General features: G+C 42.2%; 1 protein-coding gene across 1 annotated transcript; it reads right to left on the reverse strand.

Annotated features, from left to right (window-relative positions):
• Window positions 1-258: 258 nt before the first annotated feature.
• Window positions 259-26,839, reverse strand: LOC310815562 (transmembrane protein 131-like). The gene is made up of 41 exons (XM_083685386.1): window positions 26,690-26,839; window positions 25,108-25,169; window positions 24,156-24,196; window positions 18,648-18,716; window positions 17,754-17,874; window positions 15,969-16,085; window positions 15,509-15,631; window positions 15,167-15,247; window positions 14,642-14,792; window positions 14,475-14,531; window positions 14,230-14,291; window positions 13,985-14,093; window positions 13,396-13,504; window positions 12,965-13,118; window positions 12,019-12,189; window positions 11,757-11,867; window positions 11,339-11,473; window positions 10,620-10,724; window positions 10,101-10,187; window positions 9,799-9,951; window positions 9,624-9,699; window positions 9,394-9,508; window positions 9,021-9,159; window positions 8,432-8,541; window positions 8,234-8,300; window positions 7,899-8,050; window positions 7,234-7,376; window positions 6,945-7,131; window positions 6,534-6,719; window positions 6,130-6,288; window positions 5,434-5,867; window positions 5,034-5,206; window positions 4,751-4,884; window positions 4,373-4,527; window positions 4,042-4,203; window positions 3,201-3,339; window positions 2,815-2,936; window positions 2,542-2,638; window positions 2,302-2,405; window positions 1,925-2,079; window positions 259-1,605 (listed from the first exon to the last, which is right to left on the reverse strand). Exons 1-41 carry the CDS (start codon window positions 26,811-26,813, stop codon window positions 1,291-1,293), a joined length of 5,466 nt encoding a protein of 1,821 aa, XP_083541512.1. The 5' UTR covers window positions 26,814-26,839; the 3' UTR covers window positions 259-1,290.
• Between the last annotated feature and the right edge of the window lie 678 nt (window positions 26,840-27,517).

Here is a 27,517-nt window from a genome sequence, read left to right on the forward strand (position 1 = left end):
AGCAACATGAGAGCTCCCACTGCAGTGTAACCGTGCTACGCATCATACACAGTACATCTGCACTGGTAAGCAACATATCAGATGTCCTGTGTAATATGAGCCAATAAGCTTCCAATGCTAACTGCTTAGTCTAAAGGATGTGCTGCCACCCAGTGGAAACTAAATCAGTAATTTAAACTGGTGATGGCACAGACTGAGAGAGTGGGGAGGGAGAGAGGGACACACACACACACACACAACTAACTTCACTCCATGAAAAACCTTTCTCAACTGTTTTATTTTGACTTTGTGACCAATTTCACATTTTCAACATGTCAGAGAGGATGCTTTGTATCGGAATCAAACCATCATATCGAAGAATTAACAGAGATTCATCCAAATTTGAAAAAAGGAAAGGTAACTGAAAACCCCCTTTATCTAAGTTTGTTTAAAAACTTAAAATCAAGCATGGTCTTTAAAATAACTTAAAAGTACATCACAAATTCTGGCCATGAATGCTGAGTTGAAAACATAAAATGCAATGAGTTTTAGGGTTAGCAAGGGCACAGAAACTGAAAGCGAGCATTGAACAGCTGACCAAAAATATGACTAAAATTCAAGTTCTCCCATTACAGCCATTATTGGCATTTAACCCTGAAGCACATTCTTAACTGATTGTAACCCTCCAACAAAGATACTCTCTCTTACTGAGCAATGATAAGGCTTAAACAAGGTGATTCCAAAAAGTAATACTATGCCTACTGCACAATGCCAAACCCAATGCAGTAGAACCAAATTATAAAACATCTCCACAAGGGCCATTTTATTTCTTAGGTTTTTCTCTGATTGCACTAATAAAAGCAGCATTTCACCACATATTTGTAGTCTGATAAGGACATGGGTGATATGTTTTATTGATACAAGCTTGGCGAAAGGAAGCAATTTTCCTGACCACAAAAAACTCAAAAGTTCATAAATATGGTAGCAAGGAAAAACTCAGGGCCATAACTAACTAGGGCCCAGAGATTGTCCTGGCCAGATTACATGGTCAGGAGAAACTGATGGCCCTTATAATGTAATGGGAATTTTGCAAAGTTCAAGCCAAAGAGAACATATCCATTTGTCAGTGGTGGAGTGAGACTTGGGGTGTATTCCGTAATGTGAAACTCACAACAATGCAGATAGAAATGATGAATGTATAGAATTGACGACTCCTTTTCAAACTCATACCTGCACTACATTACACATTTCTGTCTGAACGGTCTGTAACGTAACACTCTCCTGAACACACCCCTTTCCTGGGAAGTCCATTCAGCCGGTGGTGTTGCCATCGGAGGGGTTTGGCCAGGGCTCAGAGCTCCGCCTACTGAGGGTGGGCCTCCACATGCTCCAGGGGTTGTAGACGGGGCTCAGATCACTGGGGGAGGAGCCTGTTGGTGCTGGTGCCGGGCTCCCGTCGTCCGAGCTGCCAATGAGATCGGCGAGGGGGGAAGTGGAGGGCGGGGAGAAGGAGGGAGGGGAGAAGGAGTGCAGGGTGGAGGCTGCACTGGTGGACCAGATGGAGGGGCTGAAGGGAGGGCTGAAGGGAGGGCTGGAGGACCACAGGCTGCTGCTGCCCAGGATTGACTGATTGTTAGGAAGGAAAAAGAAAGCTGATCAGCACCTGGTCCTGAGCAAATAGCCAGTGCTAGCATAAACAAATACAACAAATTAAATCGGGTTAAAACTGAAATACTTCTTTTATTTTTTTTCTTACTTACAACTTACAATCTCACAATTGTTCCCACATATGTACAATTATGTTGATTTAATAAACAGAACCCTAAGAGGCCTAGGTTACACCACCCGTATGCCTTTAAATCCATGTGGAGTTACAAGTGAGTGCACACTTCAGGGGAGAGGGTGGAGAACTGGGATGCTGGGAGAGAGAGGGCTGTGGTCTTACTGTGGTGGGGGTGGCAGGGGAGCTGGAGCTGGAGGGCCAGGGCTGCAGGGGCTGGAGAGGCTCACTGGGCCAGACGGAGGGGGGAGCCGCACGGCTGAACTCAGGCCAGCTCTGGTGGGGCTCCGCACTCTTCCCACATGTCATCCCGCTGAAGACTGGACATAACACTTGTTAACGTTAATCATGATGCATATATTATCCACTAGTATAACACATAGCTTGCCCTAAGCACTTCGTTGCATTGTATACCCTGTATTCTATGCATAAGACAAATAAAACTTTTAAATAATAAATAAAATTCATAAACAAAGAAACTTAGAATGTGCACATGGGATCTAAACTAAATATTAATTAATATGTAGGACTATTTCACCTACCTCCAGACAGATTAAACGTGTTGCTGGGTCCAAATGCTGAGAAGGAGTTGACAGATGCCAAGCTTGGTTTTCTGCTGTTGCCGATGGGGCTCCATAGTCCAGAACTAAGGACATATAGAAGATGTATTAGATGTGTTCATCCCATTAACAATCTTAATCGATTTCAGCAATTTGGATTCAGGTTTAACTCAGATATGAATTTGTCTCCCTGTGAGTGAGAATGGTGGGTGTTGGCATCACCTGTCAGAGCTGTCACTCTCCACTGAGGTCATGTGGGAGAGCGGGGTCTTCCCCAGGGTGTCTGCTCTGCTTACGGCTCCTTTACCTGCACTGCCTCCTAGTGGATGGGAGAACAACAGCACCACTGGCTCAGACATGGACACACACTCCCATGGCTCAACCTTGCCATCTGTTCAGACGGTTGACCATACTGAACAGACAGTGTCCTTGGGGCTAGGGGTCAGTTTGGAATTGATCTAATGTAGAAGTACCAATGGCCAGGGTGACACTTACCTGGGCTCTTGTCATATCCTGCAGCCACAGCAGCAAAAGTGGGGTTCCCATTTTGACCAGGCAGGGAGACTGATTTGGTCAGCTTGCATTTACTGCCAGGTGCAGTCTTGAAAGCCACCTCACTAAAAAACACAAAAGAGACATGGGAAAACATTCCACAATTTTAAAAGAAAATGTGTTATTTTAGGATAAAATAGATACGGCTATGGCTCCAATGAATTACAGATCAAGGCAAACCGCACAGCGTGTTCCCTCAATGTTTATGCTGTAAGGACAGGTGTGATTTTGCATCAATATACAATGACTATGTTAGGGAGGACAGCTCGCATGGCTGCTACACCTCCAATACAGATTAACTCTAAGCTAAGATCCAGCCAAATGTTTACCTGGTGGAGTTGACCACACCACCGTACGAGATGCATGAGGACAAGCCGGGCGATGCTGGGGGAGGAGTCCCGATGGGCATTTTCAGGAAGGGATCGGCATTCATGGTCTGCAAGGAGTACTGCTGGAGACTGTCTATTGCTGGGGAGATCACAGGGAGACAGATCATTCATATAACCAAAGAACAACACTACATTCAAATCTACCATCTGGTTTTCAAAACTGAAAGGTCAGACTGAGGATGGGACTGACGCACACTTCATATTAATAATAATGTACTATGGAGAGGGCCAAGAGTTTTTCTGTGGCCTGACTAGGAAACACTCTGGGCTCTAATTTTGGGTTAAGTGTGACACTCACCATTAATACAAAAGGGTTCACCTAGATCAAACATAACAACTATGTTCCATAAACACACAGTTCAGTCAAAAGCATTGAGTTATAGAAGCTAGAAGGCAAACTTCCCTTAATAAACTGACAATGGGGAGTGCCATGACGGGCCTTCTCGGTTTCAAAGTCGTATTTTGTTCTTTCCTTAAAGCTACCTGTCTTGCTAGTGTTGCCTCAGGTGTATAATCCACCAAGAGGTACTGGCGCCAGTAGGTGGCAGCATCCACCTCAAAGCCTTTACAATCTGCAGATAAACCCATTCATGGGGACCATGCTCTGATCCCTCCCCAACACAAAGCAAGTTCCACCCAGCGAGCCAGTCCCACCCAAATGATCGAAGGAAAATAAGTGCTCTCTGGCTTTTAAAAACCAAAGTCTCAAGAAAAAAACACTAGTGAGATGAGGTAACAGATCTTGTTCAGCTATTGGTTGTTTGTCCGTTAGCAAACTCACCACTGTTGGATTTGTAGAGAGGTACACAGTCCCACTCTGGAGGAGGGGAGGTGTCCTTCTCCCCCTCTGAGCCGCTGCTGTTCCCCAGCTCTGGCATGGAGTCGTTGGACAGGAACTTATCCAGGGGTGAAGGACACAGGTCCTCTAGCTTCCCACAGGGCACTAAGGGTCGGGGGCAGGAGAGAGGGCACATTGGTTACTATACTCAAACATAAAGCAACATACCAAAGGCCTGATATGTGCAGGGGCAGGAAAAAGTCCTGGCCCTAGATTTTATATATTTTCCAGGTACACGCTAGAAAAAAAGGGACGATGAGAACATAGGACTGACCTCTTGGTTTAGGAGGTAAAGCTCTAGTAGTCATTGTTGTTGCTGCTGCTGCTGCTGCTGCTGAAATGCTCGGTAGCACTTGGTGCACCACAGACTTGGAACTAAAGGTTTTACGTTTGTTTTCCAGTGGTGTGACGTATGGAAGCTCCAGTGAACTAAAAAAAACAACAACATTTGAAAGACGATGAATGTAAAAAACAAAAACTCCTGGAAGGAAGTCCAGAAGACTGCCCACAACGGAGTTCGATAGTGAGACATAGTGGAGGCCTGTGCTCTACAAGTTAGCCAAGTAAGTCAAGTAAGTCAAGTATCTGGAAACTAATTGACAGAAACATGCACAAGTTCGAATAGCCTAATGTGTATGCTACCAACTCTGACCTAGACTTAGCATCCATTTGGCACTTCTCCTTTGTATTGGCTGGCTTCTTGTTCCTGGACTTTGAGTGCAGCTCTGTTGTCTCTTCTTTTTCCTTCTCCAAAGTGTTTGATCTGCCTTTCTTATTTATGAGTTCCTGTTTGGAATAAAAGGAAGATTGATAAGCTTTTGGCTACTGAACATAGTCAGAAATTATACTACAATGACACTACTGGTGCATGTATAGGCTTTCAGTAATCCCCAAAAGAAATAAAGTAAAAAAGAGAAGGCTGGGTCTGTTTGTACCCCTTTGAGGCTGGCCTCCATGTCTGGGTTGGAGGTCTCTGTGGTGGTGGAGGAGCTGTCGTCGTTGTCCTCCTTCAGCTCCTCTCCCTGAGTCTTTCCCTTTGTCCTCTCCCTCTCCTCTCTCTTCTTCTGGGCCTTGGGCTTGCGCTGTACTTTCCCTTTGGTTCCACTGGCTGGAAATTTGGAGCAGATCAATTCAATAATACTTAATTGAAACACATTCAGGCTCTGTCAACTCTACCCACTTTGAACAGTATAAAGTATCTCATAGTTAGGGCCATGAGTTTTCCCCGACCACATGACCTGACCAAGAAAAAGTCTAGGCCCTGAGTACACTGCCTGGAGTTTTGGTCAACTCACAAGGTAAAAAAGCTGGCCCTACAAGTGATTGTACTAGTACCTTTGCCCTGAGCGTTCTGAGACAAAAGCTGATCCTGAAACAGCTCCTCGGACATGGACTCTGGCCTCTCCAGGTCTTTATCCATGGCCTCCACCAGGCTGGCGTAATCAGAGTCCTCTGAGCTGTGCTGCTGTGCCCCCTCTAGGTGGGCCCTGAGTGGGGGTGAGAGCACCACCGGGAATGGCGATAGGTTCTCTGGGTTAGGACTGGGGGTCTGGGGCTGCTTGGAGGTCCTTGCCTTGCAGCTGGCCTGCTGGCTGGGTGACGGACTGCAGTCAGAGCCCTTGGGCACAGGCTGGGAGGGGGGTACAGTGGCTTGCATGGTATTGGGGGTCCGGCTGTGCCCGCCTCTGGAGTTCCTGCTAGCTGCCCTGGAGGCAGAGCTGGGCATTCCTCGCTGTGAGCTGTGGTTGGCTTCTCCATAACCGTTTAAACTGGGATGGAAAAAAATAATGATGGGATATCCTATAAAATATATTATATGCACAATGATATGGCGTGTGGCAATATTTACACGTTCAACGTCTTGTATCTACTCATCTAACCATATCAGATATCAGCAACATGGTCCTCCTTTCTAATATTCAAAGTGACTATAGGATTCCCCCCCCCTCCTCCTCCTCCTCCATTTCAGATGCATGTCATAACGTACAATCAGACAAGGCTTTGACAAAACATTAATTCGACAAGACTTACTGTGCTTCGTTTTGCAGTCGTACTATTGCCCTAAGGTCAAAGGGTTTCCCAGTCTCCATGGACGAGTTGGACGTTTCGAAACACATGCGTCTCTTGAACAGCTCCCAAATCCCCAGGGCCTCCAGATAAGCCGTTACAACCACCAGCAGAAACATGGAGCTGTTCAGAAGTAGGTGAGAACATAAGTCTTTACAGCATTAAGACGTTCTGTAAAAATGCCCCAGAAAGTTAGTTAAATTGATATTTACACTTGTTGAAAGGTAAGTCTAATTTGTGGAAGGATAATAGGTTCAGCGATCTAGGGCCCAGGTCGTACATGCACTACCTTGAAAAGTGTTGGCCAAGTCGTATGCTCAAAGCCAATGACAGGTGGAGAAAGAGTCTACTAGACGGGTTCCTCTCACCTCATTATAACGGATATAATCACATAGAGCTCTAGCTCCCAGTTGGGTCTGGGGAGGGCAGTAGCACATGATGCCAGCATGTGGTATGGCAGGGAGGCGTTGAGGAAAAACATAAAGTGGGAGCCCCCAGCAGTCACCAGCTTCAGTTCCCGGATCACTCGAGAGGCTGTGAAGTCCGGTGTGAACCTGAGACACACACACAGACACACACACGGTGGTGATTACACCTGGACAGAGCAGAATACCCAATTACCATGACCCATCACATCTGTTAATCCATGCTGTAGAAAACTTGCAAACATAGCCTACTATAAATAACACAAACAACAAATGTTCAAGTGGCAAAAAAATATATTAAGTCAAATAGATGAAGGCAAACCTAAATATAACCTTTAATGATGGGTTTCTTACAGGATGACTATGTCTTTCGAAGTATTTGGTTTTAGTGCAAACTCTTGACAGTTGAGGACTTTGAAGCCGAATCCCTCACAGGCACGTCCATTTATTTCAATCGACTGAATGTGAACTTCCAGTTGGCCTGTGTTCTCGATTTTAAAGGATCTTTTGAGAGTGAAGTTGGGTTCCTTTGACTTAATTTCTGCAAAGATGACAGAATTATTGAATTGAATATTGAAGACTGAGTGTTAAATTGGTTACTGAAACATTGTATTGTTAAAATGAATAGTTCAAAACCACTCACTGTCAGTGCAGCCTTTCAGAAGAGACTCGGCCATCTTGAACCTCAGAAAACTCCCTGGTCCTGGAGACTTGCCCCCCACCTTCAGCCTCTCAAAGCTGCCCCGACCCTGAACCACCAGAAACTCAACCACCGTCAGGTTGTTCCTACACACACAAACACACACACTTAGTTGATAAAATGCATTTAACAAGGAAACTTCAGGAGGGTTTACACATATCCAAAGGAGAAGTTGATATCTTCTCTTAGCCTGTAAAAGATATCATGTTCCCGGATGAGTTGGCCTTTAACCCACGAGCAGCAGAGGTCATGCAGCCTATATCTTACCTCAGGTCCTGGGATCTTGAACCTAATAAAGATATTCATAGCCCATGTCTCTACCCACCACTCCAACAGGTGTTGATTTTAAGAGGCACACTGGAGTTTGCAGTAAAGACAGTGCATACCACAGTTCAAAGCCTGTTCCTGACCTCAATCTGTGGAATCATTAAAACAACATTCTACCACTGCTCCTGAGGATCTTCCACCTAATAAAGACATTCAGAGCTCATCTCTCCCCATCTCTAACAGGTGTTGATTTTAAGAGCTTGCTGAAATGTCACATTGCACCAGTTACCAGAGCGTCCCTGACCTCAAGCAGTTAACACAGACTGCCCTTCTGAGAGTACCTGAGAATAAGCAGAGAGGTGACGGTGTGGTTGCTGACGGGGGAGAATGTCACACGGAGGGTCTTGACTTCCTCTGGCTGCAGTGGCAGGTTGTAAACATACGGTTGAGTGGAGCCCTCAGCAAAGCCCACTCCACCCTTGACCAAAGACGTCTGCAAGTGGAAGGAAAATTATTCCAGGCTCAGGCTTAAGTAAATTTAGCCCATGTGATTTGACCAGGAAAGACTCTGGGCACTACCAATAATAACATTGGTTTAGAACGTCCAGGGATGAACAGCATTTAACTTAAGTGTTATTTGTCCGAATACGTTTGTGCAAAGTGCAGTGGGACTTGCATGGTTTCTGTGGATCTGGAACTCCAGTGTGTTGGGGTTGAAGTGTGGAAGTCTCTCCAGGGGAAAGCTGAAGTCAAGGGTTACAGAGCAAATGTAAACATGGCGATAAAACAAAGCTTTAAGGCTAAACAAAAAGACACACTTAGAACATCTTGGCCAACATTGCGTGTGTGTGTGTGTGTGTAGGAGATCACTCACATTTGTGCCAGTTTGTCAGTGACAGCTGTGAGGTTGGGGTACAGCGCCAATGGAAGGACCTGAACATAGACTGGTACATCTGCCAGGTTCTCTAAGACCACCTCCACCTCCTGAGAAAAGAGGACTGCTGGTCAACAGGAACCTCACCATCAGCTTCTATATGCATCATGTACAATGCTAAGCTAACAACATACCATGTACAATGCTAAGCTAACAACATACCATGTACAATGCTAAGCTAACAACATACCATGTACAATGCTAAGCTAACAACATACCATGTACAATGCTAAGCTAACAACATACCATGTACAATGCTAAGCTAACAACATACCATGTACAATGCTAAGCTAACAACATACCATGTACAATGCTAAGCTAACAACATACCATGTACAATGCTAAGCTAACAACATACCATGTACAATGCTAAGCTAACAACATACCATGTACAATGCTAAGCTAACAACATACCATGTACAATGCTAAGCTAACAACATACCATGTACAATGCTAAGATAACTAGAAATAGCTGGCTATCATCAGCTACACAGTAGTAAGAGGTGACAGAGAGAGGGAGTCAACTCACAGAGGAGCTGTTGATACTTGTAAGGGGGAAAAGGAGCTGGCGAGAGGAATTTATTATTGAAGGCCACTTCAGTTGGGCTGATACTTTAGTCTGCACGTTCTTCTGCAGGTCAGCGTTAACCTCAAACACAGCTTCCACCCTGGACAAAAACAAAAACACATTTCAAATGATAAACATTTGATTAACAGACTCGGCAGTTTCTAGAGAGGTTCAATGTAATAAGCTCAGAGAGACACAGCTTTTGATCAGGGCCAGGAATTTTGCCTGAAAATGTGATCTGATCAGGGAAAAATCAGGGCCCTAGTTGTAGTTTCTTGGTCAGGTCAGGTGGTTAGGAAAAACTTCAGACCCTACATATGATCTAACAACTTACATGTGTCCTGAATTCTCCTTCAGTTCTTTCCATCTTTTGCGAAGCATTTTATACAAATCAACGTCAGCATCCCACATATCCTCTTGCATTAAGAGCCCGGGTGGTCTGGCCTCAGCTGAAAGTTGTAAAAGAAGCCCACATTACAACACTTCAAAAAGTTAAGCAAGGGCAGCAGCAGACAAAGCAAAATCCATTAAAAAATCAACAATAACCAAACTAGATATACTTACATTTCAGAACAAATGGTACTCCTACATAGCAGTGATCGCCACACTGCAAACTGGCATCAAAATATATCTTTGCAACCTGAGAGAGAACATACAACATTAAATCATAAATCTCTGGAAATCTGAGCGCTGCATTGGGAAGCTGTTTTCTGTTGCTTTGTTTTGAGTCATACTGTACCTTTGACTTGCGTTTGGGTTCCAGCTCGTCTCGGCTGTTTTTCAGCCTCCTATAGAAGAAGCGCTTGTCGTCGGTCAGCGAGTGGATGTGCTGGAGTCTCACCCTCTGAGAGAAGGAGCTCACGATACTGTAACTTTGCTGGACTACTTTACCCTGGGGGTGGATGACAAAATAAAATATGTTAGGGTGTTGAAATGTATTGCTCTGCTTTAACACTGTTGATTCAAGCATTTAATGCAAAGGTTTAGGATATGCACAAAGTTGGTACCAAATTGCTACGGCTATAATTACTGTGGTCTCACCGGAAAAGATGGTGGGAAAACAATATGCTCCGGGTAGCTGGTCAATGTGCCCACTGCTATGACCGCTTTCACAGGTATCGTTAATATCTGGAAAACATGAAAGACAAAAATGGTGTCAATTATGATGCTAGTTGAGATTTAAGATTCAAGATATTTATTAGTCATATGCACAGTAAACAGACAGTTACACCACACAATGAAAATCTTACTTTGCTAATTTAACTCTGTAATTATGTAGCATGACTAAGGCCTTGAAATCATTACAAAATCCACTACACTGGTAGTTAAATTGAGTAGGTGGTGCATAGACCAGAAACGGTCAATGAGGAAAAAAAGGTCTGCACTCTTAGAATTACGATGAACAAAAAAACAAATCAGTTTATTTCAGTTAAGTCCTTTATGGGGAAAAACAAAAAAAACATTATCCATTTAATGTCTATGCACCACCTACTAAATATTTTAGAATTAAGTTACTGAAAAGAACAGAATAAGATTAGAAACAGATTAGAACAGACGTACCTCATAGTCTGTTGTTATGTGTATGGCTCCGTCGTATGCCCCCTCTAGGTCCTTGGTCACCAGGGTGACGCGGAACATAGCGTAGTAGCCAGAAGCTAAGATAACCTGTGTGCGTGGGGAGGATGACTAAGCCTTCAGCCTGATTTTCATGTACTTTCCCTGAGCTACTTTAGACAAAGGCTTTTTGTGTGTGCCAGCAGACAATGGGGCATTATGTTTCTAACTTAACACAAGCAACTCTTCCCCTGATTTGATAATGTTATTTAAGTTAAATTAAGCAAAATAAGCAAGTGACTACCAATATTCACATGACAAATATCAACAAATGGTAAACAAATTTGACGCCACAGGAAAAAGAGACAGATGAGCAACAAAAAGGATACAAATAGATTAGGGGGGAGACTTACTTCCCCAAATAATATACAGCCTGACCATCGTTGGAACAAAGCACACATTCACTGTGTCATCCACCCATTAAAACAAATCCAACCCATTTTGATTCACTCAAACACTACAAATTCAAATCAAGTTGTGCTAGAATGTCAGCTAATGCAAAGTCAAATTCGGTAGACATAAAATATGAAATGAAGGAGACACTACAGTTGTTGGACTTGCTCAATAATAATTCAAATTCTTCTATTCTAATGTTCTGTAAATGTTTCCCATTTTGAGGCCGCCGAACATAGACCAGACTCCCCATGTGTGATGCAGCTAGTTACCGTTTTGTGTGGTGAGGCAGAGGAGTTCTGGAGCTCTCTGGTCTTAGCCAGCACTGTGGTCCTGTTCCCCTTCTCAATCTTCAACAGCTCCACACTCACACTCTCCCCTGTCACTAGCCACGGCCGGATCACCAGCTGGGTGTGTGTGTCAGATGTGGGAGATAGGTAAGGTTGTGTGTGAGTGTGAGAGAGAGAGAGAGAGCGAGAGAGAAAGAGAAAGAGAAAGAAAGGGGGGTGAATCAAAAATATCCAGATAGGCTTCTGTTACTTCCTCTCGTTAGCAACTTTCACACAGTAAAAAAAAAAGAACTGGAGGAGTGAAATCTGTTTTTCCTATATGCTTCCACCTATCCTGTGTAACAGAAGTTAGGAATGATTTCTAATTCTATGAAGCAAAGACTATCTGGGGTGGGCCTACCTCGATGGGGTTGCTGTTTATAACTACAAACAGGATGCTGCTGGTGTCAGTGGCACTGAGGACACCAAAGTCCAGGAAGTGCTCGTGCAGACTGGGGGGCAGAGCAAACGGCTGGGAGGGGATAGATAGAAAACAGAGAGTTAATAAAAACACAACAGAGTAGTAAGAATTAAAACAGGTCTTGTAAAAGAGAAACCAAAACAAAGTTCTAATTTCCAGTATGTGTGTGCATTTGCAGGTGATTTTGCAAGTGTGTGTGTACCTCCAGTAAGCCTGTGTAAGCGCGGATGGGCAGGTGGAACTTCGAGGCATTGGTGACCAGCAGGATGTTGCTGTCGATGTGGGTGGAGGGGCGGACGGGCCGGAAGTGGAGGGAAAAGATGTAGCGTGATTCGTGAGGTGGGATCAGGACCGGCTCGCTGAAGTTCTGCACCTGAGGATCACAGCGCCAAAAACCTGTTTAGCTACCTGCAGTCATAGCTTGTAGTGCCTAAGGGACCTAGAATTGATGGCAATGGAAGCTAACCTCAACAACAATTCCCCCCTTCCCTTGTCCCCTTTTGAGTATTGTGGAGTGTTTCACAGGACATTCAAGTTTAGCGAGATTCCAGGGGTTTAGAGAACCTACTGTATGATTAACCAGGCAGTAATGTTGCACCGAAAGTTCATGAGCAGCCTCACATTATGTTTCTACAGTATGGAAAATTGAAATGGAAAATTAATGGTTTGAGTTCATGTGTAACAAACATTGTGATTGTTATGTGATGATCTGTTTAGGTAATTTTCCATAAGCATATTAGGGTAAATGACTGGTCAATGTTAAGGTGAATGACTGCTGTTTTCATTGTTTTACTGTAATGTTTTAATATTTTATTTTCAGTTACAGGATGCTTGATCAGGCCCTCTTGTCTCTCTGTCGGCAGACAGATTTATTTGTTTGTCTTACGACAAGCTGCTGGTGCCATTCACATACTCAGCAACGTGAACACTTTGGTCTCAGAATGGGCTCCGGCAGCTCAGAATAAGTCAGAGAGCGAGAGGGGGCTGAGAGAGGTCATTCGATGAACCCAGGAATTCCTAACAGGTTAGGGGCAGGGTGGGAAACTCTGGTCCTAGAGTGCTACAGTGTGTGCAAGCTTTTGTTCAGTCCCAGAACTTCAACATCATGGGTATTGTGAACAGTACATAGGTAGCCTAGCAATGCTCACTGTGAACATGGTCTTGGCTTGTTCTGGCAGAGCCACGTCATGGACACGGATGGTAAAGTGGAAGGTGTTGGTCAGGTGAATGGGCTTCACCATGGGCTCCGTTACACTGTCCCTGATGTGGAACAAAGTGACCGTATGGTCAAATCCCAAATACCTGTTCAAGAGAGGGAGAATCAAGTTAGTGGACAATGTTTCAAATGATGCCAAGTGATAGCTTGGACCATACTCCAAAAATGTATCCAATATTAATAAAAAATAAAAATAAAAAAAACTGACCATTTAAATATAGGAATTTCTGTTTTGCAAGCAAATGTGGAAAACTCTTTCTATAAGCCTCAGGAGGAGGCTTTGAAAAATGTATAATTGTCAAATGAAAGTACACAGAGAGTACTTTTTGGTATTATATTGACCAAATCAGACAGGGCCCGTACCCTTCCAAAACTTCAGCTTGGTATGGGATTTCAAGCTTGGAGTAGCTTTTCTCTTTTGCTTTCACAGTGATTTTACCAGTGGATTGAGATGGCTTTTGAACTTTTGATGCTGAGAAAACAAAAAGCAGAAGCAATGGTTACTGATGCACACATCGTTCATCATAGCCTGCTACATAACAAAAGCAAAACATCAACATGGCATTCAAATTCAAAGTCAATGGTTGGAAGACCAGGGTGATTGAGTTTATTGCTGGCTTGGGTGCATCTCTAGACGCAGAGCAGAAATTTTATTTGGTGTTGACCGGCATTCCACCTTGAAAGCAAAATTCCACCTAGAGTGAGTAATTAACACCAAGGGGTGGGTCTTGGCAAGTCTAACTGACACCGAGTGACAGGAATTTCATGGTTTTGAGGGTTGTTACCGCAGAACTCAGAGAACTCAGTAACACGATCCAACCCTCAGTTTAATGTGGGAGGTTAGACGTTAAATTGTTGTTTAAAAGTATCTCAGCCTGCATCCTTGTTCCTCCCTTGGCACAACCCTGTAAAAATAACTAACCCTTAAAATTAAAAATAATAAATCACTTACCATCATAATTAATACTTGCGACTTTGGTGTATCTATTCTCTCCAGCTTTGAGTGTGATTGCCTTGAAGTCTATTGTAATGGCATCATTTGACGGTGTTGCTCGAACACTCTGTAAAAGGTAATATCCATGATAGCTGAACGAGGGTGTTAAGTAACGTGATCAACACATGAATGAATGAATGAATGAATATCCTCCATTGTTTGCCAAGAGATAAATTAGGTTAAACTACAATAATTGTACTCACTGTGATTTGTGCATCTTTTGATCCCGAATTGAGCAGGTGCAAATTCAATTGTTTTGGTTTATCTGTAAAACATTAAACAATTAATAATACATACAAACGGAGATCATCCAAGTAACATTTCACAACATTTCACAAACAACCAACGCACAACGTTTTTCAGAAATAGCTGACTAGTTTAAGAATAACCACTTCCATGACCAGTCGGACAGCACAAATATATAAAACGTGAGATAGATGTTCTGTACCTTGTGAACGCAGCGTACCGAAGTCGAGCATCTCTATGGAGGAGTAAATTCCCGGTGCTGGGGGGGAGGGGCAACACAACAACATAGATGGATCAGTATGTGGCTCAAGATCCAGGTCTAACAGACGTAGCCGTGAGACATAGCTGAAAAGAAGGTGAGAGACGTACTTGAGGTGACCTCCACCTCCAGGGGGAGGATGATTAACTGGTCGGGGTCAGAGGCGTTTGTCTTGATCCTGATGAAGGCTGTGTGGTTGTCTGTGTCTCGCGAGGAAAAGCTCGCCCTCATCACCCCGATCGTCTCGAAAGGAGGAATCTCCTGAGATTCACAAGGGCAGGAATAAACAACAAACACACACCATTTATTCAAATGGGACCAGTTGACGCCCAGTCCTTGAGGGCTGCAGTCTTGCTGGTTTCCCCTTGTACTTCACTGAGTTCACACACACACCTGATATTATCCAGTCTCTTATCAGAATGCCTGAATAAAAAACAGCAAACAATGAAGACCTCAAGGACTGGACGTGCACACATCAGATTGTTGATTTTCAGGGCAGATTGCCTCTCGGCCTCAACAGCTGACTTCACGCAATCCCCAATCGTGTACATTAGAATATACAGTATGTTACACATACATGCAGGTGACAGGATTATGAACTGTAATTATTCCCCAATGACTGTCTTGATACGCACCCACAGGTTGCTGGTGCCTCCTTGCTGGCCTGTGGGCAGCTCCAAGTGCAGGTCCCCTCCACTGGAGTACATTTCCACTACCTACAGGGAAGGGGGGGGGGACAGAATGACCTGTCTGAAAAGTCTCTGCTTTATGGCTATTAGCACTGCAACTGCTACATCTTTGCTCAACATGTGTTTATTTAGGAGACGGTACAGGTATCTATTTCCTTTATGCTTTCTTGTTATATATATATACTATCTATGGCCAGTTGTCTGAATAATGTGTTCATGTAAGGTGAAAATGGTCTTCTAGGTGTGTGGGGGCCACAAAGTGGAGAGTAGAGAGGAGGTGGGTGTTACCTGAAGTGGCTCACTGTGTGGGTTATGGATGTTGATGAGTGGAGAGAAACTGCTGTTGACTGGGACTCTGGCCCCAATGAAAGGTCGCAGCCTGTAAGGGTTGGGTATGCCCACACCAAACACCTGTAGAGCACCAAAGCACAACACATGTCAGTCATCTACTGTATTTAGATTAGGGCTAAAGCAATCTTACCCAGGGAGGAGCATTGTGTAACAACTTTTGTTCCTGACAAGGAGTATCATGCCCAATTCTACTCAAGAAACTTATCATAGTTTTCAAATGAGACTCGACTAAAGGAATCAGATGTACCAGTGTTACTGCCTGGCAGGAACAAAAGCCTGCATCCACACTGGCCTTTGCAGGGCAAGATTGTCCACCCCTGATCAATATCTTCCAGATTTTACCTTTCAGTATAGACTAATATAGACATTAGGTAGAAAACATGTATTCAATACAAACCTGATATGTAAACACTCCATGATGTGAGGTATTTATAAATAAAGTATTTTCTACATTCCCTACTACTCGAGCAAGGAAGACCACATCAAACGATGTATTCCCCCCTGGTGGAATTATCTAGAGAGAAAAATAAGAAAGAAGATTAAAGATTGTGAAAAAAGAATGGCTTATCCAATACAAATTTAACATCAATAGGACAAGCTACTTTTGGAATTGAAGGTAATGTAACCAGCCAATTAGCAATGAGAGAACTGACTGAAAATGGTTTGATCCTCGTCATTATATAATCATTTGCTCTCGTCAGGGCAATAAAAAGGTAGTCCTTTTCATTCTAGAAATCCCCCAGCTCCCATGTACTGAATCACAGTGGCAAGAACAAGGACATGTGCAAAATCATACCGACCACATAACTTCTCCCAGTTCAACATCAAAGCAGGTTGACCAAGAATGTCTGATTTACATTCCCAGAACTGTTTGCTATCTGCTAAACCTCGCTGAGCAATGACCAAGGACTATCTTATGACTTGTGTTTGAGAACATCCACACTAGCACTTCAGCAAACTAAACAAGCAGGTCAGGCTACATCATCAGGGTGACAGAATATGCCCTGTGGTCACTCCAAAACACAGGGCTTATTCTTGTTTGCACAAATCACATGTAGGCTATTAAGCTAATGGACAAATACCCCTACCCGAGGGTAGAGCAAATACACAGCCATGTTTTTTCTCATCTCTACGGTATCCCATATACGAAATGGATGGTTGTATACAAATATTGTACTGCAAGCGGGGTTCAATTGGTAGATATTGTGATTGTTAAATAAATGTATGAGATTGGAACAGTTAAAATGGGACGATACTTCACCATTTTAGAGGAGTGACTTTTTAGTCAGTTTGGTGACCGTATTAAATAGGATAATGTCTATTTTAGTTCATTGAAGTTCAAAGAGATGGGATGACCTTGCCGAGTTTAGGGCTTGCTTTTTATTGTGCTAGATTAGTTTTCCATCTTGCCTGGAAAGACAGTTTGGTGGTGCTCCACTTCTGTTCAAGTTTCCATGTCGTCATCTTACAAGTGCGTGTTTCTTGAGTACACCAATGTGCAAGTTTCAAACTCCTATTTACTTCCTGTTATAGTGATTTGATTATGCAAAAGGTCATGAAATCACTATTCAGGGAAGTAAATAGAAATTTGTCATTAAGATATCTATGAGGATTTAATGCACAAAATGATGACATGCAGGGACCATGCTTATGGTGAACTGATAATATAGACTTGAAAATGATTTGAGTAAAGTACTGCTTTAAGAGGGGCAACAGTAGAGTGTTTTCTCAGCAATGAGTTAAATCCATCTGTAATAGTATTTTGTCTAAGGGCTCCAGCAGCTCAGAGTACGGATTGCTAAGAGGCTGGGGGCTGTTAATGAACCTTTGTGGTGTCAGCATGATAGAGCGCTAGAAAATTATTTGGGTCCATTTTCATTTCAAAAGTGATGAAAATGATCTGATAGGAGAGGGTTATGGGGGTTGGATTCAAAACACAAATTCCATAGGTTAAAACAAGGTCTAGGGTGTGATTTCAAATGTGTGTGGGTCCAGACATGTTGAATGAAACCAGTCAATAACAGAGAGGAACACCTGATAGTGGACCTGCTTCATTTTAATGTGAATGTTAAACGTCACCTATAATAACAGCTTTATTGGCAACAATAGCAAGATTTGACAGGAAATCACCAAACTCACTTTGAGTATTGACCAGTCCCAGAGATCAATACTATTTACCTACCCTGTTTTGAAAGAATGAGGCGTGAAAATGTGCAGTTGTTGCTGATATGGATATCAAGCTTATTTCCTCTGGACTGGGGTTGTGCAAGTAAACTTTTTCCATTTTTGGCATTCCAACAGGCCTGGGAACAGGAGGGGAGAGAGTTGTCAGGAGAGGACAGATCTATGTGCAACATAACCCCAAGAGTTATTTCCCTTTAATCAAATCAACATATTGGTAAACATATGACAAAAACAATATAGTGCCACAAGACCATATAGAAACTGGATATGGAGACAGACCTATATTAATCAATTAGCTGAAGGCATTTCAGATTCCACCTGCAATCCTGTACACTGAATTCAAATCAGGTATCAAAGACAAAATCAGCATTAGCATTTCCAGTTTTTCTGATCTTGACGAAACAAGGATAAGTATCAGGTTCCTGTTATCAAACTGTGGAAACAGCCAGCGGATAAGGTACTGTATAACAGATAAGTACAGGGTCTAACACCTGTGAGATGTGGACCTGGTCAAATTACGTGTACAGGGATGTACAACTCAAATGCGGCACATTGGTGGCGAGTGGGTTAAACTGCCTCGCCTCACAACTGTACTGAACGACGCCAATGTGTATTAGTGGTAACATGGCAGACATGTTTTTGTTTCAGACATGAATCCTCACATTTACTCTCGCTGCACAAGAGGAATAATGTGTTTGCGTTATCCGGGAAACCTGTCATCGGTAATTGACTGGATTAGGGCCAAAGTTCCCTCAAACCAAAATGGACATATGTCCAAGAGAACATATTCAAATAAATCAGCAATCTCAGGAAGGACAGAGTGGATAGATTAGTAGCCACGTGCTGTGATATCCAACGAGAGTAGCTGACTAGTTGACCGGGGTTTACTCACTGTTCATGGAAGTCCAGCATTGGCGGCTCGAAGCGTATGGGCCTGCTGTTCCCACGATCCAAAGGTGGGCTGGGAGAGACAGGATAGGGGTGTAAGAATGGGAACAAGAGCCAGGATAGCATGGTGACCATGCTGCAGCCTCGCTGTCAGACAGACACTGCAAAAGATTCTTCTGTGCATTTGAAACTACGCACACACTATTTTTGTTCTTTGTGTTCTCTGTGTGAGAGTGCTCAGGGCGTCTAACCAGCGAAAGGGAGCTTGCTAAACCAGCCCTGCAACTACAGCTGATTTATTACAGATTTTTCCTGCTCATCATTTTAACACAACTAACCTATTTCATATTCTAACTTTAAAACAATAAAGAGAGCCTGTGTTTTGAAGGCAATAGCAACAATAATCATAATTTTTTTTTTATTTTTTTTTTTTACAAAACTCAAGACAAAAGGTCTAAGGTCACATTTATCCAATGTCTTTGCATATGCATTCTGTTCAGACATACCGGCCTTGAGTTTAAAAGAACAACGGCTTTCATATGGAACTGACATGGCTTCCAGCACACAGGAGAGGGAACATAGAACTGAACATCGCATTTTAATACCCCTTTACATACATGCTGACAGCACAAGTCATTAAGGTGTCAGTTCAGATTGATGGTTCAGAGTATGCTGAGTTGTTAAACACGTTTAATGTCCAAGAGGCATTTACTGCTAAATTAATCTGAATGACTGGGAAATGCTAGCTGAAATGTAGAGGACTGTTTGTGCACATACACTGGGAGTACAAATAGCCCAGTCATAGCTCTACACTGGAACAACTGGTTTGTGTGCACTACACATGCTCTAGCAGAGCAGTGTCAGACTGACCTTCAGCTGGGTAAATCATACACCCCCCTAACCTAGGGCTGGGGGGGTATACTGTTCTTTTTTGTTATACTGGTATGATCCATGCTGCCATATGGAATTTGACTACACTTTCAAAACTGCCGTTTTGCTCCTCTTGTCATAACATGTGCAGATTGTGTGCTGCAACAGTTTAATTCATACTGTAGGTTTAACAAGAATATAAAAAACGCACTGACACCATTGAAACATCAGCTCCTCTGTAAAATGAACAGCTTTTCATACGTGACGGTGGAGACCAGCAAAACGGTGGAGAACGTGTGCGAGACGAAACAGCGGAGCATTGACATGAGATTGACACGCTTTAATAACATGTCGTGACACATTTCCATCGAGACAAATCAGATTATAAGTTATTGAGACTGGAAAGGAAATAGTATACTGTATCCAGCACAGGAAAATCATTTCCCATGCCATTTTCTACTCTGAATGGTTAACAGACTTCATGGCGATGATGACAGACAGGCAGGCAGGCCTTTGCACAATGCACTGCATAGGCTTATCAAATTTGTGACTGTCTGAAGATTCACAATGACAAAGAGGCACAAGTTATTGTTTAATAATAATGGATCAGATTTATAAAGCGCACTTCTTGAACCCAATGCGCTGTACAGCAAGACAGAAAAAAATAAAGGAAAGTTTAAATGCTTAGGGGTATCCCCCGGTATCTTTGGTGGTAATGTTTTAAATGACCTATGCATTGAGACAAGTTATGCATACTCATTAAACATATTTAGAATTTTAAATTGTGATATGATATTTAGACAATGTCACCTAGCCCTACACACCCGTGTGTGTGTGTGTGTGTGTGTGTGTACAGCAGAGCTTTCAGTCCTCTCACAGAATGAGCCCTGTCACTACGGTCCGGTCCTGTCCTGTGGAGGGTCTCATCCAAAGGAAACTGGCTATTCCAAATGGTCACATGGAAAATGACAGGTAAAAACAATTACAAATCTCATGTGATGCCAAGCCATAATCACTTGTTTATTTGCAATGTGCGAGTAATACTTTTCAAAAAGAAAAAACACCTGTACACCCTTTCACTGCTTTCAGGGCCTTTTAGGCTGGCTGTTAAAGTCAACATAAGTAAACTCACTCAACGCACAGCGCATATGAGCCTGGAATAACAACGACTAAAACCTGGCCTTGATGGGAGTGAATTACTGAGTAAAGTGTGTGTCATTATTTGATTTGAGCCAATCAAACGACAGCTAGGCATGTGGTGAGCAAGCCCTGGGGTTCCCGAAGTGCTATGAAAGACGAATGATGAATGGTAGCCAATGGCTACGAATGGTAAAGCCAATGGCTATGCGTCAAGAGGTTTTCACAATGTATTTGTGAAGGCCAAGTTTGACACATTGGTCCACCAGCATATTGGGCAGAAGTGTCTGGGAAAGAGATTACATAACAAGCAATGACTCTAAATGCTTGATTTACACAATTCTAAAAACATTTCTTTTAGCCAGATGCTACAAAATGGATTCAAAAGGGGGGAAGTAGCCTATTTTTTCTAATTGACAGCAAACAGCTAAAGTGGTCAAATAAAACAAAAGATACAGACGTTTAGGGGTGGAAGTGTGAAGGTTATAATAGGAACAAGTACATCAGCATGAAAACTACAAACCACAAGCCACTTCCTGGAGCTGTAAGTTGAGCAATGCTAGTCTCTGCCACCTAATGCAAACTTTAAAGGGCACCACTGGCTTCAAGGCCTCAGATAGGCCTAGAGCCTGTGGATTTGGTGAATACGACACAGGCCTGAGCTACTCAGAGAAAAGATCAATAAAATGGAACATTGAATAAAATGTGTTTAATGCAATCAATATCTGAAATCTTGGAGTCACTGAGGTGGCAGATTAACTTCATGTCGACAATATAGACGTTACAGATGGGCAACATTATGCTGCAGTGCAAACAGGTCATCGTCTTCCACAAAGAATGCATGTTGTAAAGATGATCTGAAGTGGTGACATTTAGAATAATCACAATGGATCTTCATATGCATGATTCTAACTCACATCTTCAGATGTGAGAAATACCAGTAATCTCACTGGAGCAGTTAGACGCTTTGTTGGAATAGACAGGACACCTGCAGCCCCACGTGACAACAACCACAACCTGAGCTTATCAGAACGCCTAATGCACACGTGCACGTCCAGTCTGGACATTGATCTCTATTATCAAGTTAGGCTTTGAGGCACTTAATGACTAACAGGATTGGTGGGTTTCTATTCCAATTTCATTATTTTCCTACTGAAACGATTACAAAAAGTCCAACCAAAATAATCATAAAACTCAACGCTCTTTCAGGAACCGTTTTTCAAATTCAGTGTCTTTTCAGTGCCATTCAATTCAACCGTGTGATGTGATACAATTGCTGCTTCAATTAGGTGACCAACTCCCTCTGACTCCTTAACCTCTGTGAGAATCGGGTCCACCCATGGCTCCAGGAAGGAGAGATTTTATAGCCCTTTGGAAACACGTTTACACAAACACCGGAGCTTGAGCCAAGAGGCCTGTTAAGTTGACATAAGCTCTGATGATCTAAAGCATTCAGAGGACAATCCAGTCTGTAGGAGCAGGACACATTAGATCCATCCCCAAACAAAGCTGTCAGCAGCACTCAATAAAAGACAGGATACAAAAGCCACATTATTTCCCGGACCCCATTGACACCTGATTGTGTTACTTTACAAAAGGGTTTCTCTGAGCAGGTGGGACAGGATCACATGCCTGAGTGTGATGATCACCAGTGAAACTCACAAGATGAGCTACACAGAACTGCCATAACATGCACAGCAACAGGGTCTGAGGGTCCCACCCACTAGACTGAAGTAATTTAATCTCCCGTCCTGTCCTAATGTGAATGTGCTAAATAGGTATGCTCAAATAACCTAGCTGGCATGCTCCATATTGCCATTTCAGATAGGTGCAGATGAAGGGGACAAGATATGGAGAGGAAGCCAATCAATGAGTATTAAGATTGATGCTAAGGTGTTTTATGCTTTGGGGCGAAGGACAGATAGATAAGAACTCAAATAGAGCTAGGAAAACACTGAAATAGGGAAACCAGCTGCTGTCGATAACAACTGCCAAAGGCATAGGAAAGGTTTATAGTATGTGACAAACAAACATCTCGTCATGGGCTGCTGGTTCAGAAAATCCATAATGGAAGTAATGCAAATGCTCAAGCAACACGAAGACTAACACAACATTCAGAGTGTGCAGGGCCGGGCCCTGGTTTACTTTCTCCCCAGATTTTCTGTTGTCCCATCTGACCGAGTGAAGTCACTGTTCTGGCATTTCTGCCTGATGAGTGTGTGGACTAGTATGTAGATAAGGTTACTAGCACACAAACACAGATTGCCCAACCTAAGGTAGCCGACTCATATATTTGTGTGTGTGTGTGTGTGTGTGTGTGTGTGTGTGTGTTTACAAAGAGAAGAGACAGGCCTCTTATCTGGATGACTGTCATTGGCTGTGGGTAACAACGAGACTTCACCGACAATCAGGCAGTTTAACTGGACTGAGGAATCCAAAGCACGGAGCACAGAGGGCACGCACGCACACACACACACACACACATAATGCTTTCAGACCTGTTCTTGAGATACAAATTTAGGTGAGTGAAGGAGAAGAGTGCAGTCTCCCATGTAATTTGGCCCCAGGCTTCATAACTGAGCCATAGGGTAATGCTGTGTTTTAAGAAAATGAGGATTTGTAGAATCTACTACTCTTTCTCAAAGACCCCATTTACAACTTGCATTAACATGCGTCACGTGATCGGATCATGTATGACCTGATAACAATTGGATCTTGCCAGCTCGCATTTACACCTTGCATTAAAATGCACCATTTATCTGACTTCTGTGTCTGCATTGTGATCCACAATGGTTGTGAACTTTGACAATCCAGACTCTCCTCCAATAGTCCATACTCACAAAACAGCCAATATACTGACATGCCTAGACTGTGATGCACAAACCCACACACCCTCACCTCCACAGCAACCAACAACCAGGCAACCAACATTCAGTCAACCCCACCTCTTAGCGAAGGACAGGATTGTTGGAAATGAGAACAAGGTGTGGCACTCCCACAATAATCTCACACCCGCCCATCACAGTACTGTGCGTTCTCAAAGTCACATGACTAACGCTCAAAAGTGAGGTAATAAAACATGATGCTGTCAAACCTTCCTTGAAGGTTCTGCATATATGTAGTTACTATATGCTTTTTAACTGTGCATTAGTATTTGTTTTATTATTGCCTAATACCGAAGTTTATGGGACAATGACTGTTCACTATTCAATTTGTGTAACTCCTGATAGACTATACCATAAATGTACAGAATGAGAACAATGTCAGAGAACAATGACAGAGTAATTACACTACCTGCTACACAGGTAATTGGGGCATATTATGTTAGTATGTGTTACCTGAGGCAATAATGCTTCAAACAATCATCCGTGTGTTGGTTACCTAAGCACCATCAATGAAGTACTTCATTAATTTAGTTATGACTGCAACAACAAAAGTAAGTCTCATTGAAGTGGTGATACAGTTGGTGCATTCAAAGGGAATAATTCAATTCAATAGGTCTTACCTTTTTTGATGATATGAATTAAGGTCAATCTCAGGCTCTGTCTGTAAAATAAATACAAGGAATTTCAGGTAATGAACAAATTACAGATATTTAGGCGATCTAAATAACTAAGTCAAGTTAAACACTTCATAGACATTTCAGGATTGAACGTGAGGTTTTTCCAATTCTGACATACAAAATTTGATTGAAATAACACAAAAAACATGCATCTTCTGATTGTGCACTTCATCATCTGATCATTTTGAATGATTGATTTTTATTTAATGTATTTTGTCATTGCATCATCATGATGGTATGGACTAATAAGACACTAGCCTCAAAGTAAACAAGTGTGATCATCAAATTATTCCTTTACAAGTTTTAAACAAAAAGACTTAATTGAGCTACAACATTCTGATACGTCACACAATTTCATCACATTCACAGCTGTATACATCTTTTTTTTTTTTTCTTTTTTTTTTTACATAAAACATGCTTCACCAACAAATGTAATTATGTTTTGAGTGTTTTGGCCACTAGGTTCTCATCTGAGGGGTATACTATGAAGCAAGGAACTTGAACTACATGATAACTCAACCAATAACTTCAGACAATCCTATATAGAGAGAGAGCTCACTTTGTAGTATACAATCTAAGGTAAACAATGGTGGGGTGTGGAGATTTCAGGAGTTGGTTTCAGAAATACTACTGTTGTCCTACTGTTTGTCCTGTTAAAATAACAAACATCATGAAACCAAAGGCTGATAAAGGCTTACATCCTTATATTCAGATCACTGTGGTCAAAATACAGCTGATGAGTGATATGGAAGAGGAAGTGAAAGTTGAGGAAGATAAGAATCTAAACATCACTCCTTCTGAGAAATAACAAATACAAGAATGTATGCAAAGGTCATTTATGTAGGTCTGTGTGGTTGACTGGAAGGGGAAAAACACAGAGAAGGCTGTGTGTTACCTGCAAGAGGCCTCCATCACCAAAATGAAATACTTCTAAGATCGTGTCTGATTGGATGAAAGCTGTGAAGACAAATAGTCAACAGTTATTTATGCTGAATATACTCTCTGTAAAAAAGAATGTAAACAAAATTGGCAAGGTTGACAAAGGGAGGGTCTAAACCAAACAAGACAAATGAAAGGAAAGCAAAATGTCCCTTTTTCTGTGTTATAATGGGCAGAAGTGAGCAGATACATTTTCGGTGCATTTCATGAACATTCTGTGCTTGAGCAACAGAGGAAGCAGCCTATTTTAGACAGGAAGTGGTCACATTTACATTCAGCCCACTACTTCACAAGTTCGCACCACTGTATTGCTGTTCAAAACATTTTCATAACTTAATTCCAAATAACTGTCTTTCTTTTTTTACAGTGCAATGATGAACAAGAGAGGTTATTAATCTTTCATAAACATGTATGACGAGAGACAGGAAAGGACATGGTTCTCCATGCAACTATAAAGAAGACCTCCATCCAGACTCAAAGCACAACAAACAAACAAATAATCATGGGTAGTTAGGGCAAAGCAACAAAGAGACACACATACTCAAAAACGAATGTTCTGTCTACTGAGTTGACTTGTTTATCTAAAACATATTCAATGCACTAATTGCACAATGCACTTTAGTTGACTAAAAAGCAAATTCATTGTTGTCTGCTCAAAAAGTAAACTTTTATCTGAGAAGTTGCTATAATGTGAATGGGAATCACATTGTGGGTGCAAAATGTAGTTATGAAATAGGCTAGTCTTTATATGCCTAGTTAGGCTAGCTATCACATCAAGTAGAACATAAAATAAATGTGAACTTAACAAGACTGACAAGAGATATAGTACTTTCTGCAACAAATGTAGCGAGCGATTAAGTACAGATAAGGATGGCTGGCTACCAATGCTCTGAGACGATGCATAACGTTAACCTGGCATATCATCACTACTACTAACTAAACATCTACTGGGAATGGAAGTGGGGTCTGTTGTTAGCAAGCCAAGAACAGCATACCTGTAACTAACTACTTATTTCCTGGTTCAAAAGATCAGGGTCAGATAACAACTGACAGTTAAAACCATACAGGCGTGGATACAGCAATTGTCAATTGACAAGCTAGTTTGACAGTTTAGAGTAACAGATAAACATATCCGACAAGCTAGTTGAGACCATAGCCTCACTCACTGGTCAAACTAGCTGGCTTGGCTGTCGGGTACGTATAGATTTGATAACGGCTAGCTACCAAAACAATACACCGAGATCATGATCCAACAAGCACTTCGACGGTAGCAAGCAATTTGGCTAGCTGGCAAGTTGGTTAGAAAACTGATTTAACATGTGTGACACCAATCACAGAGAAACAAGGCAATCCATTTAGCCAAGATACTATGTTAACTGGCTGGCTTGCTAGCTCCCTCACAGATCTGACAGTGTGAGAGAGCACCACTGCTGGGCTTAGTTTGGCTAGCTCAGCTGGCTGACAAGCTAGCTAGCTAAGCAATAACAATCACAAGCTAGTGGGCTAGCTAGGACATAATTCTGAATCCAAATACAAACCTTGTTTGTTTGCTTGAGCTAAATGAAAGATTGCAAAAAATAAAACCCTACAAAATCCGAAACATGTCGATTTCGTTCTCATTGATAAGTGAAGGAAACTCGGTGAGCTCTCATCTTGCGCCATTCTTCTGCTCTGACTGCATCACTGTGGTCGCGTGCCCCTATATACAACTTCCCATCGCGAGCTGCAACGCACTGCCTGCAAGCAGTGACACAAGGAAGTTTTGTGGACACATTAGAACAGTTCAAGTGGGAAACGTTGGTAAGACAGCGAGCTGGCAACCTTTTTTTGCCCCGACTTTGATTGATTAGTAAACGACTCATTTGTTAATTAGTCATTAGATTAATAGGTTTAATTTGCTGGCTTTTGCACCAAATGTTTACTTTTACTTTCAAAATGTTTCATGTTCAGTGCAGGAAATTGTCGTTGATCCACGCTTATAGTTTTCGATTGATTACGTTTGCTATACACGTTTGATTTCTTTCAGAAATGTATTCATTTTAAGCACACAAATCTCTTTTTTTTTTCTTTTTTTTTTTTTATATGGCTTCGGACTTCACTCTTCAATAGCTCTTAAACCCAGCGTGACATGTCTATGAAGTGTATATATTCTTAATCAGGGGCGGATGGAGAAAAATCCACACCTTTTCTTTTTATTATTATTATTATTTTAACTATGGTTTCGGACTTTACTACTCTTCAATCGCTCTTAAACCCAGCGCGACATGTCTATGAAATCCACACCTTATGTTTTTCTATTTTTTAATATGATCCGAAACCATATACAAATTTAAAAATAAAAGGTGTGGATTTTCATAAACATGTCA

Source organism: Argentina silus, assembly GCF_951799395.1.
Source record: "Argentina silus genome assembly, chromosome: 14".
Lineage (NCBI taxonomy): Eukaryota > Metazoa > Chordata > Actinopteri > Argentiniformes > Argentinidae > Argentina > Argentina silus.